Below are 15,591 nucleotides of genomic sequence, written 5' to 3' on the forward strand. Positions count from 1 at the left end.
ATTTCAGCACTGGCATCTTTGTGCATCCATTCTAACCAATTAAGACATGATGTAAATCGTAGCATGTAGATTTAGGCACACTGGGCCATATTCTATAACTAGACGCCTAAATTTTGGAACACCAATTTCCCCATCCATAACTCCGCCCCTTTTTGCCTCCATACGTTAGAAGTTTGGCGCACATCGTTACAGAATATGCTTAGTGAGTTGTGCACCTATGTTCTAATCGGTCCCAATTAGTGCTCATTGCTTGCCAAGTGCTGTTGTCAGTGCTCATTAGCTTGTTAAGCCAATTAAGATACACACGGTGTTATAGAATCTGCCCCAATTTTGGTGCCTAAATCTAAGTGCACTATATAGAATCCGAGGGTTAATGCTTTTTTTCAGTGCTATTTATAGAATATAGTCCCTAGTGCATAAGTGTTACAATCAATTGCCTGTGGATGTCAGGTTGCAAACTGATTTATTGGATTTCTGAAAGAAGGTACAAAGCTTTTGTTTTACTTCTAGTTCTGTGAGGAGACTGTGATTTTATTGCTTCAGTTTCATTGTTAGGGATCTGGGGTCCTGTTTACTAAGCCGTGCTGTAGGCATGATAATGATAGAGACATCCATTATATTCCTATGGGTGTCTCTAGCATTAGCACTTGCTAAAAAGTTTTCACACCTACAGCGTGGCTTAGTAAACTAGGGCCCAGATGCACTAAACAATCGTTAGAGCCCTTCCCTTACCGATTCCCTTAGCGAATGGGCATGCATCAAGGAATAGGAATGCAAATGAGCTGCTCGTTGTAGCTCACTTGCATTCTCTATTCCATCATTAAACACTCAGCCAATTGGCCAGTCGAGCATGCACAGAGCAGCCAAGCGTTATGCTGGCTGGTCTGCGCATGCCAAATAAGCCTCCCTGTGCTGCCCGAAGACGCTGCGCCGCTCACTCCTCCGATGCGGCTCAGTGCAGTTGAGGACGCCCATCCAAAAAAAACACCCATTTTGGCCGCCTCCCCCCCTGCAATAATAAAAAAGTCTATTTTGGCCGTCATTCCCCCCCACCCCCGAAGACACCGTGCTGCTCACCCCCTCCGATGCGCCTCAATCCAGAGGACAGTGCAGTTGAGGACGCCCATCCAAAAAAACACGCCCATTTTGGCCGCCTTTTCCCCCTGCAATAATAAAAACGTCTTTTTTTGGCCATGCTTCACTCAGCTGAGAGACCTGGAAGTCTCTGAGCCAATCACAGCGCATTTAGCTCAGGGAGATGGGGAAGGGGGGATGACAGCCAAAATAGACGTTTTTATTATTGCACTGACGAGCACTTGACTTTTTTTCCCCAATTTTTTTGATTTTGTTACTTTTGTAGCAGTTTTTCAATCCCGCGCAGCCCCAACAAGAGGTACAGACCTCTCGTTAGATTTTCCAGCGTTAAGGCAATCGGAAAAGGTTAGTGCATCTCATTACAATAGGGTTTCTACACAATTTGCTCATCTGCATTCCGTTTTCGTTAGCTGCTACGGTCGTCGGAAAAAAGTCTTTAGTGCATGCCAGGGTTTACTACTTGCTCGTTAATGGCTCGTTAAGTTTAGTGCATCTGGCCCTAGACCCTTAATGTTACTGTGTTCTTGAATGTCATGTATTTGTTTTGAAAACGTGAAGGGTTAGGCTGATCTTTATATGCCCTCCCCCACCAAGGAACCTATCAGTTCTTTATCCTAAATTTTCCTGAAGAGGTCAAGTGAAATTGAAATAAAGCACATACACAATATATATCGCCACATCATCATTAGATTCAGGAATTACATGTTATCAGCATCACATGGAAAACATTACTCGCTAATCATTACCTTTGTTGTGATATCAAAATATGTCAGCAATTGTCCATCAGCATATTAGTAACAAGCTGACCTATATTTTATCTTTCTAAATCACGTCAAGTCACTTAATGCTGACAAAGCTATGATTTCCCAAAAGCAATGGGATCATGGACACGGCCTAATTCTTTATCATTCTGTTAGCTTAGAAATAAGTGTTATGTCTAGAACCTATCTCAAGTTATTTCAACATTAGTTCAATGTCCAGTAAATTATTATTCAGCAGTTGTAAGCAGAATCATCTAGCTTTAAACGTTTTGTCTCCCCTGATTTAATTGTTACATTAATCATAATCATTTACAACCCGGACCCGGGGGGTCTCTATTCTCAGACAGATTTTCAACACCATCAGTTTAATTTATTATATCTTATGCCCTTTGTAGACTACCTAGAACTATTTGTAATTGGTGAGGTATAAATATTTTAAAATAAATAAGCAATCAGGCAAGTCCTAATTCATGGCCTCTGGCCAGGTCTAGCACTGCAATGACCGGAATAAAGGGGAGAGGGAAAGAATGAAACATAGTGGAAGAATATCCAAGTAGTTGTGAATGAAGTATAAAGAGTAGGATGAAACTGCAGCTATAAAGTAAGGAATTTTCATGAGAGAGATTTGCATGTAGTGCCTCCTCTGTATAGAGATTATATTAGACCTTATTCCCCCAATTCCATTTTTTCAAGGCAGTGAACTAGTAACTCCACCTGTGGTGTCTTTTTTTTTTGTTTGTTTTTCAGTTGCACCATGACATTGTTTATATTGAATGCTATATTAATGTGTTTACTTTTGGTTACAGGAGCTCGGGTAAATGCCAAGGACAATATGTGGCTGACTCCTCTTCATCGAGCTGTTGCTTCCAGGAGTGAGGTGCGTACAGGCAGGTGATCCTAGTACACAAAATTGCAAGGGATTTGGATTTAGCTCACGCCTTTCTCAGTAGCTCAAGGCGAGTTGCATTCAGGTACAGTAGGTATTTTCCTGTCCCCAGAAGGCTTATAATCTAAATTTGTACCTGAGATAAAGGAGGATTAAGGGACTTGCTCAAGATCACAAGGAGCGATAGTGTGATTTGAGCCCTGGTTTTTCTGGTTCTTAGCCCACTGCTCTAGACATTAGGCTGCTCCTCCACTGTACTCCCTACAATTACTTTGGACCTTCATAGCAACTTAAGAGGCATTTAGTGACTACATCACCTGCATATATGTTACAGTGGCATCTAGGATATATGTGTGTGTTACCATTGCTGAGAGGGAGAAATGTATGTGAGGTAGGGGAGAGGCAGATTGGGGAATGGGTTGCAGAGAGGATATAGTATGTGGGGAAGGGGCGTTAGAGGTGGTCAAAGTAGCTGCTCTGGTCCCTAGTTGATCCTTCCCCTAGAATTTATATTTTGAGTTTATTACCTTCCACCATTAAAAGTCTATGATGCTGGTGTGTCAGACGGATTGGCAAACCAAAATGCCCTAAAAGAAAGAGAGATAAGGATCAAGGAAGCAGAATAGGCTTTTCTTTTCATTTTATTTTTTGCCCATCAGTCTCCTTTGCTGTTTTTGACTTCCAGTTTAGTCAGAACCGGCCGGTATTCAGCTACATCTCCATCAGCCTTCAGTTGCAAATACCCAAGGGTTCCCTCTTTACATTCATAACAGTGTCCCCGCTTAGCTCAGTCATTGCAGCAATGACCATTGGGCAGGTGCCACAAATAACAGCTCCTTCTGGACCCTTGCACACAAGCGTTCTGGGGAACAGAAGTCAGATGTGGGGATTGATCTATGCTGCTCGGACTTTTATTTTTATGAAGGCCTTTATTAACAGAAATACATTACCAAAGCATCTTATGATATCAAGTCAGCAATAACTATGAATAAAATGCAAAGGAGCATACAATAAACAGATATCCCACAGCTTAAAACAAAAAGAGTTAATTACTCAATTGCATTTTGCAGGGAACAATAGAACCCCCCCAAATACTTTTATGTTTAAGGCTTTTTATTGACGTTAACATAACATATACAAAATCTCAAAGCAACACACAATCACAACATGTCATCATCATAGCTGATGTCACCCTACAGTTTTTCCATTTTCTCCCCACCTCCCAATCCCCTCTCCGTAACCACATACTTATTCTATAGTTTCATCATATTATGCTTCAACATTGTATGCGTGAATCTGCTTCTTGCAACGTACATAAAGCTATCATCAACAAGGAGTTGTCAACAGTACACAGATGTTCCTACTGCATGAGGCTTAATACCGTTCAGTATAATGTACCGCAAAGGGCCTTGTTTCTCATAGCCCTTCATCTAAAAGTGTCGCCTCTATTATGTTTACATTTAAAGCTGTTTGATTAATATACTGCTCTGTGCAACCAAACAGAAACATTCACCTTATAACTAGCATTTCAATACAAGATAATCATCCGGCATAGCCACAATATTCAATACGTTTTCCCCCCCTACCCCCCCTCTTTTGTTAAATTTTTGTTTTCCAGGTTTGTGTTGTTGACAACTGCTAACCAGTGACGTTAACATAATGTAACAACCATGTGTTCAACCCACCAGATATGACGCCACAATACACAGTCATAGTGAAACTATCCACATAAAGTCATTCCCCCCCCCGTTCCCTCCACCCTGCTACCCCCCCCCCCCAAAACCATCTCCCTGTCCCACCCTTTGCCACGTTCCCACTGTATTATTTATGCATTCAGGATTCTACTACGTGCCACCATGGTCAGCGAATCCAAAAATGGGGACTTTTAACAGTGTTTTGATTTAAAGCCACCTCCACCCTACCTGTGCCTCCCAAGAGAACCATTCAGGTCTCCTCAAACCTCTTGTTCAGAGAATTGGGTTCAAGTCTAGTTTGGAGCACAGTTGGGTAAACTAGTTGCCTTAAAGTCCATGCTGATCAGTTGTCCATATATGAATCATGCCAAATTCTCTGGAAGTTTGGCACTCTGTGCTCGGAGGAGGGCCAGTACTTTAGCAAAAGGGTGCAGGGAGGTAGGTGCACGGAGAAACATCCTGTGCTGTTGTATACCGGATCTAAGCCAGTGCTACAGCAGGGAGCTAGGTGCATAGGGAAGCATCCTGTGCTGCACTGTACCGGACTTAAGCCAATGCCACAGCGTGCATGGGGAAGCATCCTAGGCTGCACTATACTGGAGTTAAGCCAGTACTATAGAAGGGACCTAGGCTCATGGGGAAGCATCCTGTTCTGCACTATACCAGACCTAAACCAGTGCTACAGCAGTGAGTTAGGTGCATGGGGAAGCATCCTGTGCTGCACTATACCGGACCTAAGCCAGTGCTACAACAGGGAGCTAGGCACATGGAGATGCATACATATATAGTAGCACATATGAGTTTATCTTGTTGGGCAGACTGGATGGACCGCACAGGTCTTTCTCTGCCGTCATCTACTATATTATATGTTATATATGCTGCACTATACCAAACCTAAGCCAGTGCTACAGCAGGGAGCTAGGCGCATGGAGAGGCATACTATACTGCACTATAACGGACTTAAGCTAGTGCTTCATCATTTGTCTCTCGTTTTCACAGAAAGCTAAAACTATCATAAGTGGATGCCTCATCCTCTTATTTTGAAGGAAATACCCTTAGGATAGAGTTAGGTTGTTAAGTTTTCCTTTCCTTTCAGTTTATGGTCACTTAACACAAACTGTTTTATTTTTATGGTTAAATGAGCTCTATTCTAGCCATGTGGGTTTATATCTACTAGGAAGAGAACAGTGGGCTTCAATTTTCTTTATATAAGTCACTGAACAGTTGCTAAATGGGAATAACCATTGCTTATACAAACCATCTGGGCCACAAATGATCCCAATGGAAAAATTAATTATACCCGCAGTTTCTTCCTTTTAAAGGCATTTCAGATGTGCTGAACTGAGCAGAATTGTTAACCAGATAAGGGTAGTGAGCTGACAACCTGGGTTTGATTCCCACTGTGGCTTTTAGTGATCCTGGACAAGTCACTTAAGGGGAATGGGAATGAGACTTGATAGTCTGCCTTTCTGTGGTTTTTGCAACTACATTCAAAGTGATTTACATATTATATATAGGCACTTATTTTGTACCTGGGGCAATGGAGGGTTAAGTCACTTGCCCAGAGTCACAAGGAGCTGCAGTGGGTATTGAACCCAGTTCCCCAGGATCAAAGTCCGCTGCACCAACCACTAGGCTACTCCTTCAGTCACCAACCCAAACCCTTCATTGCCTCAGGTACAAAACTTAGATTGTGAGTTCTCTAGGGACAGAGAAAATGTCTGCGTATAATACATTTAAACTGTTTTGGTTTTACCACAGAAAAGCAGTATATCAAATCCATGACTCCAGGATCAGAATTTTATCGACATTTGCTCAAAAAAGTTGCATTTTGTCAAGTGAGTTCTGTAATCTTTTATCCTTGCTTGTTTTAGTGCTGTGACCTTCTCCTAACTCATAATAACATTTCATTTTGTCAGCGTTATAATTTTGCTCTGAGTCTACCTTGCAGAATTTGCTGTATTCTTTTTTTCCCCAACATTTTTTTGGTTTTCATGAGAGCAGTTAGAGTTAAACTGCAGTTTATTATTGAGGCCATAAATAGGACTGGCACATTTCATACTGCCCGGTACTGGGAAGAACTTTTTCATTTATATTCTTCAGATTCATACAAACACATTATCCAAACATCCTGAAACTAGACAATAGGAAAAAGCGGAAGACAAGGGAGGATGTTCAATTATAGAGCAAATAGACATCAAAAATACTTTAGTAAATCAAATATTCAAATAATAGTTTGAAAAATGAATTTGTAAATGGAAATAACATTCACTGAAAAACAGGATGATCCTAGAAATACAGTTTGCCTCATTTTATGATTGTTAGGCTTGTCTTCCATTTTGGGTCTCAGAAATCATCATATATTCATGAGAATACAGGAGCTGCTCGTTTGGTTTGGTTTAGTTGGGAGAAGGGACAAGGAATTAACTTTTTCACAGGATATGCTAATGGCTAGTGTTTGGGTTTAGTTGGAGGATTTTTTTCCCCCTTTTTATTGTGCTCTTGTTAACCTCATGGGCCGATGTTCAGAAGCAAATTAGGGCGCTAGAGGCCAATAGCACCATACTAGCGCCTGCATTTGCTTCCGCCCAATGATCAGAGTCAGCGAACGCATGGTGGGACGCCAGGGTGTTATTTATTTTCAGGGGGTGTTTCCATCTTTTTGGGGGGGGGGGGGGGTAAGAGGCCTGCTTAGAGAATGCCCTTTTCAGTTTATTTAAAAATTAGCTATTTCACCAGACTAGTTTAGAAAATTGAGATATCTACACACAGAAAACATTTATAAGTAATGATAAAAAAGGAGTTCAAAATATGTAAATGCAACAGACATTCATACATAGTAATAGCAGCAGAAATGTAAAAATAAAAAAACCCTCACAGTACCAGGAAGAGGGGAACTCTGGTATGGTTTACTAAACATGAAAACAATAAAACTTATATAATCATTATGCACATACTTCAATATAAAAGTAAAAAGCAAGAGGACAAAAAGAGGGCACCTCCCCAATAACTTTTATAAAGTAGATCTTAAAATCCTTATTAAATTTAATTAAGATGATTCTGTTTGGAGATAAAGTGGCAAGGAATTCCATAATGTGCAAATAAAAAGAATGCAGTATGGTGAGTACTTTTAAGATGAGTATGTGTCATCAAAGGGAGATGACAATGATCTTATATTCTCTTTTTGGCTTATAGGAATCAGTTGGAAGAGAGATACTGAAGGAGACTAGTATAGAAAACTTTGTGCAAGAGCAGAGTTTTGTAAGAAATCCTATAATTAACTGGGAGCCAATGTTCTGTCACTAACAAGGGCATGACATGGGAAAATGTATTAACAGAATATAAGGGCCTTATTGCTGTATTATATACATTTTGAGGTTGTTTTAAGATGGAATGTTTGATGCCCTGTAAAATAGCATTCCTATAATTCAAATGAGAGAATATAAATGAATGTATAAATAGATTTCTTAAGGCCTTATTAAGATATCTGAGGAATAGCCTGAATTTCTTCAAGACAAAAAAAACATGACTTTACAACTGATGAGACTTGCGTCTTTGAAGGGGAGTTTAGAGTCAAAACAACAGCCCTGTATTTTAATAGCATCCCTAAAAGAGATTGGTGTGCCCACAGGAGAGAATTACAGGACTGCTCCCTAGTAGTATGATATCTACATGGCCAAATATTTATCTGGATTTAGATAAAAATGGCAGTAAGATGAATTCAGAGCAGATGAATCCTGGTTCCTAGGATCCACACAGTAAGTTAATTGCACATCTTCTGTGTAGTGATACATATCTATGCTAAAAGCTTGATTTGAGTGTGGCCAAGGGCCTAAGACAAAGATTAATGAGAACAGAACCCAAGAAGGAGCTAAAGAAGTTAGGGCTCTTTAGGCTGGAGGAGACAGCTGAGGGGAGCTATGATTAAGGTCTGTAAAATCTTGAATAGAGTGGAATGGTTAGTGTGAATTGATTGTTTACTCTTTCAAAAAGGACACTCCATGAAGTTACATGTAGGGGCATTTTTGATATGATGTCTAAATCCTACTTTGGACGTTTTGCTGAAAACGTCCAAAAATCAATTAGCGAAAATGACCATTTTCAAACCAGGAAAATGTCTTATCTTTTTGGGTTTTTTTTGAAAATGACCATTTACTAGATGATGATGTGCTTATTACGTCTATCTTTTTGGACCATTAAAAAAAAAAAAAAGTCCAAGTGAAAAACGTACAAAATCAAGCCATTGGGACATAGGAGGAGACATCTTTACTAGTAGACTGGCCACACAGGCAGAGCAGTGGGGCACCCTAGGGGGCACTGCAGTGGACTTCACATAAAAGGTCCTAGGTACACATCTCACCATTACCCCCCGTATGTTGAGCCTTTCAAAACCCATGAAAAAACTACTGTACCCAATTATATACCACTGCAATAGTCCTTATAGCTGCAGGTGTTACCTATATGTGGGTGCAGATGGTTTGGATTTTTTTTTTTTTTTGGGGGGGGGGGAGGCTGACACTTTCCACCACAAATGTAATAGAGTGGATTATGGGCCTGGGGCACCTCCACAGTGCACTGCACCAACCACTAAGCTATTCCAGGAACCTGCTTGCTGCTCTAATAGGACTGGCCATAATATCTGAAGCTGTCATAGAGGCTGGTATGCACTGTTTCATTTACATCTTTGCGGGTTGAGAGGGGGTCAGTGACCACTGAAGGAGTAAGGGGGTGTCATTCCTTTATTCCTGCATTGATCATCTGGTCATTTAGGGCACTTTTTGTGGCTTATTCTTTAATAAAATAGGTCTAGACCAAAACGTCCAATTTATAGCTCTGGATGTTTTTGTTTTGTTATATTTTGGCAGAAAAATGTGCAAGTGTTAGGAACGCCCAGATCCCGCCCTTAACATGCCTCTGATGCCTCCTTGTGATTTGAATGCACTTTTGATAGACTTCTTAGAAAAACGTCTAAAAATTGGTTTGTGAGAAAAACGTCCAAATTAAGATTTATGCCACTTTTTGGATGATTTTGTCTTTTGAAAATGAGCCCCTTAGTGTCACATTTAAAACAAATAAAAGAAAATATTTTTTCACTACAGTGAAACTCTGGAACTCTCCTGAAGGAAATGTCCATAAACGTGGAGAAAGTCACTGCTTATCCTTGAGATTAAGTAGCCTGGAATCTTGCTACTTGTTGAGGCTTTGCCAGGTACATGTAACTTGGACTGGTCACTGTTGGCAACAGGATTCTGGACTAGATAGACACTTAGTCTGACTTAGTAAGTCAACTCTTATGTTCTAAGGAGCCCTGTGGTACTCCACAAGATAAGATACAAGGAGTAGAGAGATCAGACCTAAAGGCAACTTGTAAGATCTGTTTTCTAAGTACGAAGAAAACCATCTGAAATCCTGTCCTCTCTCGTATCAAAAAGGCTGTTCAGCAGTAGTTGAAGATTCACTAGATCAAATGCCAAAGTAAGATCTAATGACACCAAAATTACTGCAGAGCCATGATCCAAGGCTCTCCTAGTATAACCATGTAAGGAGGCTAAGACTGTTTCAGCGCTGAAGCCCTTCCAAAATCCTGACTGTTGAAGATGGAGTACATTAGTTTGTTCCAAAAACAAATTGGTAAACTGAAAGACCACTACTCTCTCAACTAACCTAAGCACAAATGGAAGATCAGAAATAGGTGAAAAACTGAATCATTCAGGTTAGCTCTGAGATTCTTTGGGATAGACCTAATAATTGCTTCTAAAGCAGTGGTACTGACCTAGCAGTAATGCTGAGGTTAATCATTACATTAAGAGGGAGGGAAGGGTTTTGCTAAAATTAAATTAAAGATAAAATCTTTTAAATCTCAACTATTGTAGTCAGATTAGAGAAAGACCTTTGACTGAGAACAGCCCCAGAAAAAGTATATGTTCTATTAGAGAGAGGAACTGAAGGCTGGCTCTGATCTTAAGATAGATTTGCCTTTCTTCACTAATCAAAGAGGAAACTAGAGGAAAGCTAGAATTAAAAAAAGCTAACTTTTCTTGCAAAAAAAAGTCTGAAGCTGAGAGAGTGGGGAGGATAGAACCAACATGCTCTTTGAGGAGCCAGTTTCTGATTTAACTATTTTAAATAACTTCTTGGTACGTTTTCAACCAGAGCAAATCCTGCAGGAAAAGAATGCATGTTTTGCAATTCTAATCTCAGTTAGATAACTGGTAGCATGCTCTTTATGAATGAGTAAGGTATCTGTTCTTTTTCTTCTCTGCTCTCTGGACCTGCTGCTTGAGCAAGCGTAGGCCGGGGTGAAACCAAGAGTGGTTATACTTTTCTTTATTAAGATAAGAATTCTGTTCAGAGGCGCTTGGCTATCTAATTCATATGACAACATTTAATTCCAGATTTCCCCCTGGTCATTAAGATGGTAGAGGCTATTATTAAAAACAAAATTACAGAGCACATCCGAGGACTTGGATTACTGAGACCAAGTCAGCATGGCTTTTGTGTGGGGAAATCTTGCCTGACCAATTTACTTCAATTCTTTGAAGGAGTGAACAAACATGTGGACAAAGGGGAGTCGGTTGATATTGTGTATCTGGATTTTCAAAAGGCGTTTGACAAGGTACCTCATGAAAGGCTACAGAGGAAATTGGAGGGTCATGGGATAGGAGGAAATGTCCTATTGTGGATTAAAAACTGGTTGAAGGATAGGAAACAGAGAGTGGGGTTAAATGGGCAGTATTCACAATGGAGAAGGGTAGTTAGTGGGGTTCCTCAGGGGTCCGTGCTAGGACCGCTGCTTTTTAATATATTTATAAATGATTTAGAGATGGGAGTAACTAGCGAGGTAATTAAACTTGCTGATGACACAAAGTTATTCAAAGTCGTTAAATCGCGACAGGATTGTGAAAAATTACAAGAGGACCTTACGAGACTGGGAGACTGGGCGGCTAAATGGCAGATGATGTTTAATGTGAGCAAGTGCAAGGTGATGCATGTGGGAAAAAAGAACCCGAATTATAGCTACGTCATGCAAGGTTCCACGTTAGGAGTTACGGACAAAAAAAGGGATCTGGGTGTCGTCGTCGATAACACACTGAAACCTTCTGCTCAGTGTGCTGCTGCGGCTAAGAAAGCGAATAGAATGTTGGGTATTATTAGGAAAGGTATGGAAAACAGGTGTGAGGATGTTATAATGCCATTGTATTGCTCCATGGTGCGACCGCACCTTGAGTATTGTGTTCAATTCTGGTCGCCGCATCTCAAGAAAGATATAGTAGAATTGGAAAAGGTGCAGCGAAGGGCGACTAAAATGATAGCGGGGATGGGACGACTTCCCTATGAAGAAAGACTAAGGAGGCTAGGGCTATACAGCTTGGAGAAGAGACGGCTGAGGGGAGACATGATAGAGGTATATAAAATAATGAGTGGAGTGGAACAGGTGGATGTGAAGCGTCTGTTCACGCTTTCCAAAAATACTAGGACTAGGGGGCATGCGATGAAACTACAGTGTCGTAAATTTAAAACAAATCGGAGAAAATTTTTCTTCACCCAACGTGTAATTAAACTCTGGAATTCGTTGCCGGAGAAAGTGGTGAAGGCGGTTAGCTTAGCAGAGTTTAAAAAGGGGTTGGACGGTTTCCTAAAGGACAAGTCCATAAACCGCTACTAAACGGACTTGGAAAAATCCAAAATTCCAGGAATAGCATGTATAGAATGTTTGTACGTTTGGGAAGCTTGCCAGGTGCCCTTGGCCTGGATTGGCCGCTGTCGTGGACAGGATGCTGGGCTCAATGGACCCTTGGTCTTTTCCCAGTATGGCATTACTTATGTACTTATTGAACAAAAGTCAGTACACCTAGCTAACAATGAGTCTGTTAATTTTATGTAAACTTTGTCCAGATGATAATTTTAGAAGCAGTAAGACAGGAAGACTTGAGATGCTATTTTGTGGTAAAATGATTAAGGGTCAGATGAGCCAGATTACTGAAGAAAACTGAATCTAACATTATGGCCAGCCGAATGGGTAGGATTCTTTATTTGCTGTTGAAAGCCAAGATTGCTCATTAGACAAGAGATTAGAAATTAAGAGGAGCATTTTCAATATGACATCTAAATCCAATTTTGGATGTTTTGCGAAATATCCAAAAGCCCAGTAGCAAACATGACCATTTTCAAACCAGAAAAATGTCCAACTTTTTGCTTCGGAAGTAGCCATTTGCTAGACATTTTTGTGCTTGGGACCATTTTTGGAAAAAAAAAAAACCAACCAAGGGAAAAATGCACAAAAACAAGCCATTGGGATGTTGGGGGCCAGCATTAGTAGACTGGCCACACAGACATCCCAGGAAAGCAGTAGGGCACCCTAGGGGGCACTGCAGTGGACTTCACATAAATGGTCCCAGGTACTCATCTCACCAAACCCCCGTTATATTGTATCCAAAACCCACCAAAAACCTACTGTGCCCAACTGTGCACCACTACAATAACCCTTATGCCTTCAAATGTCACCTATATGTAAGTACAGTACATATTTGTTTTTGAAGGGCTCACATGTTCCACCATGAGTGTACTAGTTAGAGTGGGATATGGTCCTGGGTCCCCTTCTCTACAGTCCACTGCACTGACCACTAGGCTACTTCTGGGATTTGCTTGCTGCTCTAATAGGACTGGCCATCATATCTGAAGCTGTCATAGAGCCTGGTATGTATGTCACTGTCACATCTTAGGGGGCTTGGAGGGGGTCATTGACCACTGGGGGGAGTAGGGCGTTATGCCTTAAGTTCACCAGTGGTCATTTGGGGCACCTTTTGGTCACTTAGTCATGATTGAAACAGGTCTAGCCAAAAATGTCTTAATTTTGGCCATACACGTTTTCATTTTGCTACATTATTGCAGAAAAACATCTATCTTTTCATGCCGCCCACATCCTGTCCAAAACATGCCCCCCTTGAATTTTGACGAACTGTGGAGCAAAACGTCTAAAATTATGGTGTCGAACATTTGCAACTTAAAAATGTTGTTCTGCCACCTTATGGCATTTTTTGGACTTTTTTGTTTTGAAAATGAGCCCCTAAGAAACCTATGGAACTTTGGAAGGCTAAGTGCTTTGAAAATTAGCCCCGTAGTATACCAGTGTTTAATCATAATGAAATGGAATCTGTGCAGAGTGCCAGATTCATCTCGGGCCACCTTGTTGGGCAGACTGGATGGATCATGCAGGTCTTTATCTGCTGATATTTACTATGTCACTATTAGAGAAATAAAATTCTACATCTCTGGGTTTGCTAGGTTTATTAACCTCAACATTGAGCTCTCTTAAAATTGAGAGACTAAGGCATATTTATTCTCAACAAGAACAGGTTAAGGATGGATGTCAACAAAGAAATAGTAAATAAAGGACAAGTATGGCTTGAAGTTTCACCAATAAGGCTTCAGGATCAATGTGAAAAGAATCCAGTTCTCGCAACAGTAGAGCTCCACGATAAGTGAGCAATTGGGCAAGTCACTTAACCCTTCATTGCCCCAGGTACAAACTTAGATTGTGAGCCCTCCTGGGACAGAGAAATATCCAGTGTACCTGAATGTAACTCACCTTGAGCTACTACTGAAAAAGGTGTGAGCAAAATCTAAATAAATAAGTAAAAATTCCCTCCCCTCCCATTTGTTTTCTTTTAGACCTCTCTAATAAGATCTTACTCTGAAAGTCAGAAAAGTAGTAGTGTAGTACGTATGTTATGAGAAAGGGTCTCTTATTTACTTCTCTTATATATTCTCTTACACTATATGTATTGTTCATGATGTTATTTCATGTCTTAATATCATACAAGTTGAAAATGAGATAAAAATGTTGAATGATTTCTGAAATAAAATTGTTTTTAGTGAGTCATTATCGAATTCTTTTCTAATACTGTTTTGTGCTTTGGTTGCAGGAAGCCGTACAGGTGCTAATAAAGCACTCAGCTGATGTGAATGCGCGGGACAAAAACTGGCAGACACCCCTGCATGTAGCAGCTGCAAACAAGGCTGTGAAGTGTGCGCAAGTGATCATTCCACTGTTGAGCAGTGTTAATGTCTCAGACCGAGGGGGGCGGACTGCCTTACACCATGCAGCTCTCAATGGACATACTGAGGTAATCATCACTATGGGGCCAGGGCATACTCTCCACCAACACAAGGAAGGCAAAATTACATAGCAAGATTATTTGTATGTAATAAGCAGCATTACAAGCAGCAAAATGAATTAGTCAAGGCAAGCCTCTGGTAGAAATGAATGTGCTTCAAGAAAGAGTCTCATGAGTCTATATGTCCCAATATCAGTAATTGTTAAACTTTACTATTGCAACTGGATATTAATTGAATGGTTTCAGTTAACAGTACAGTGCCGTTTGAAAGACAGTGTACAGTAAAGAGCAAATTTGACATGTCTGAGTGAGACAGACCCCTCTCATTGCTGAAAACCCACTTGCTATAGTCTTGTTCATGGATGCAGGAGTTGGGCCTTGAGTGCGGCAAACAGGCCAGATTTTCACACATGAGATAGATCTGTATGGATACTACCTTCATTGTTTACAAATCTATCTCTTGCATATTCATTAGGGGTATCTTGAAGACCTGGCCTGTTTGTGGCACTCGAGGCCTGAACTCCTGCATCCCTGCCCTAGTTCTACAGTAAACTCTGATTTGTTCCCTAGTGGATTTAGTTTAGTAAACCCTACAGCAGGTTGGTATGGGGGTAATTCTATAACAGTGTGTTTATAGAATATTACCATAACATGTACCTACAATTTAGTTGCAAGCACTTATGCTGATGCCTAAATGCTGGAGATACACCCAGACTCCATCTATGTGTATGTCCATTTGTCAAATATGCTAAGCAATTTATTTTGAACAAAATGGAGAAAATATTTCTTCACTCAATGAGTATTTAAACTCTAGGATTTGTTGCCAGAGAATGTGGTAAAAGCAGTTAGGTTAGCAGGGTTTTTAAAAAGCTGGGGTAATTTCCTAAAAGAAAAGTCCATATCATTATTAAGATGGACTTAGGAAATCTCACTGCTTATTTCTAGGATAAGCACCATAAAATCTGTTTTACTGTTGTGGGATCTTGCCAGGTACCTGTGACCTAGATTGGCCAGTGTTGGAGACAGGATATTGAGCT

General features: G+C 40.5%; 1 protein-coding gene across 6 annotated transcripts in view; it reads left to right on the plus strand.

The window, feature by feature from the left end:
• ANKRD44 (ankyrin repeat domain 44) overlaps window positions 1-15,591 on the plus strand; it is a 477,800-nt gene that overhangs the window by 252,454 nt on the left and 209,755 nt on the right. For all 6 annotated transcript variants that reach the window (XM_030208682.1, XM_030208683.1, XM_030208686.1 and 3 more), the window contains exons 4-5: window positions 2,663-2,733; window positions 14,363-14,563. In XM_030208682.1, coding sequence (XP_030064542.1) covers window positions 2,663-2,733; window positions 14,363-14,563 — 272 coding nt within the window. The remainder of the gene's footprint in view (window positions 1-2,662; window positions 2,734-14,362; window positions 14,564-15,591) is intronic.

Source organism: Microcaecilia unicolor, chromosome 7, assembly GCF_901765095.1.
Source record: "Microcaecilia unicolor chromosome 7, aMicUni1.1, whole genome shotgun sequence".
NCBI lineage: Eukaryota > Metazoa > Chordata > Amphibia > Gymnophiona > Siphonopidae > Microcaecilia > Microcaecilia unicolor.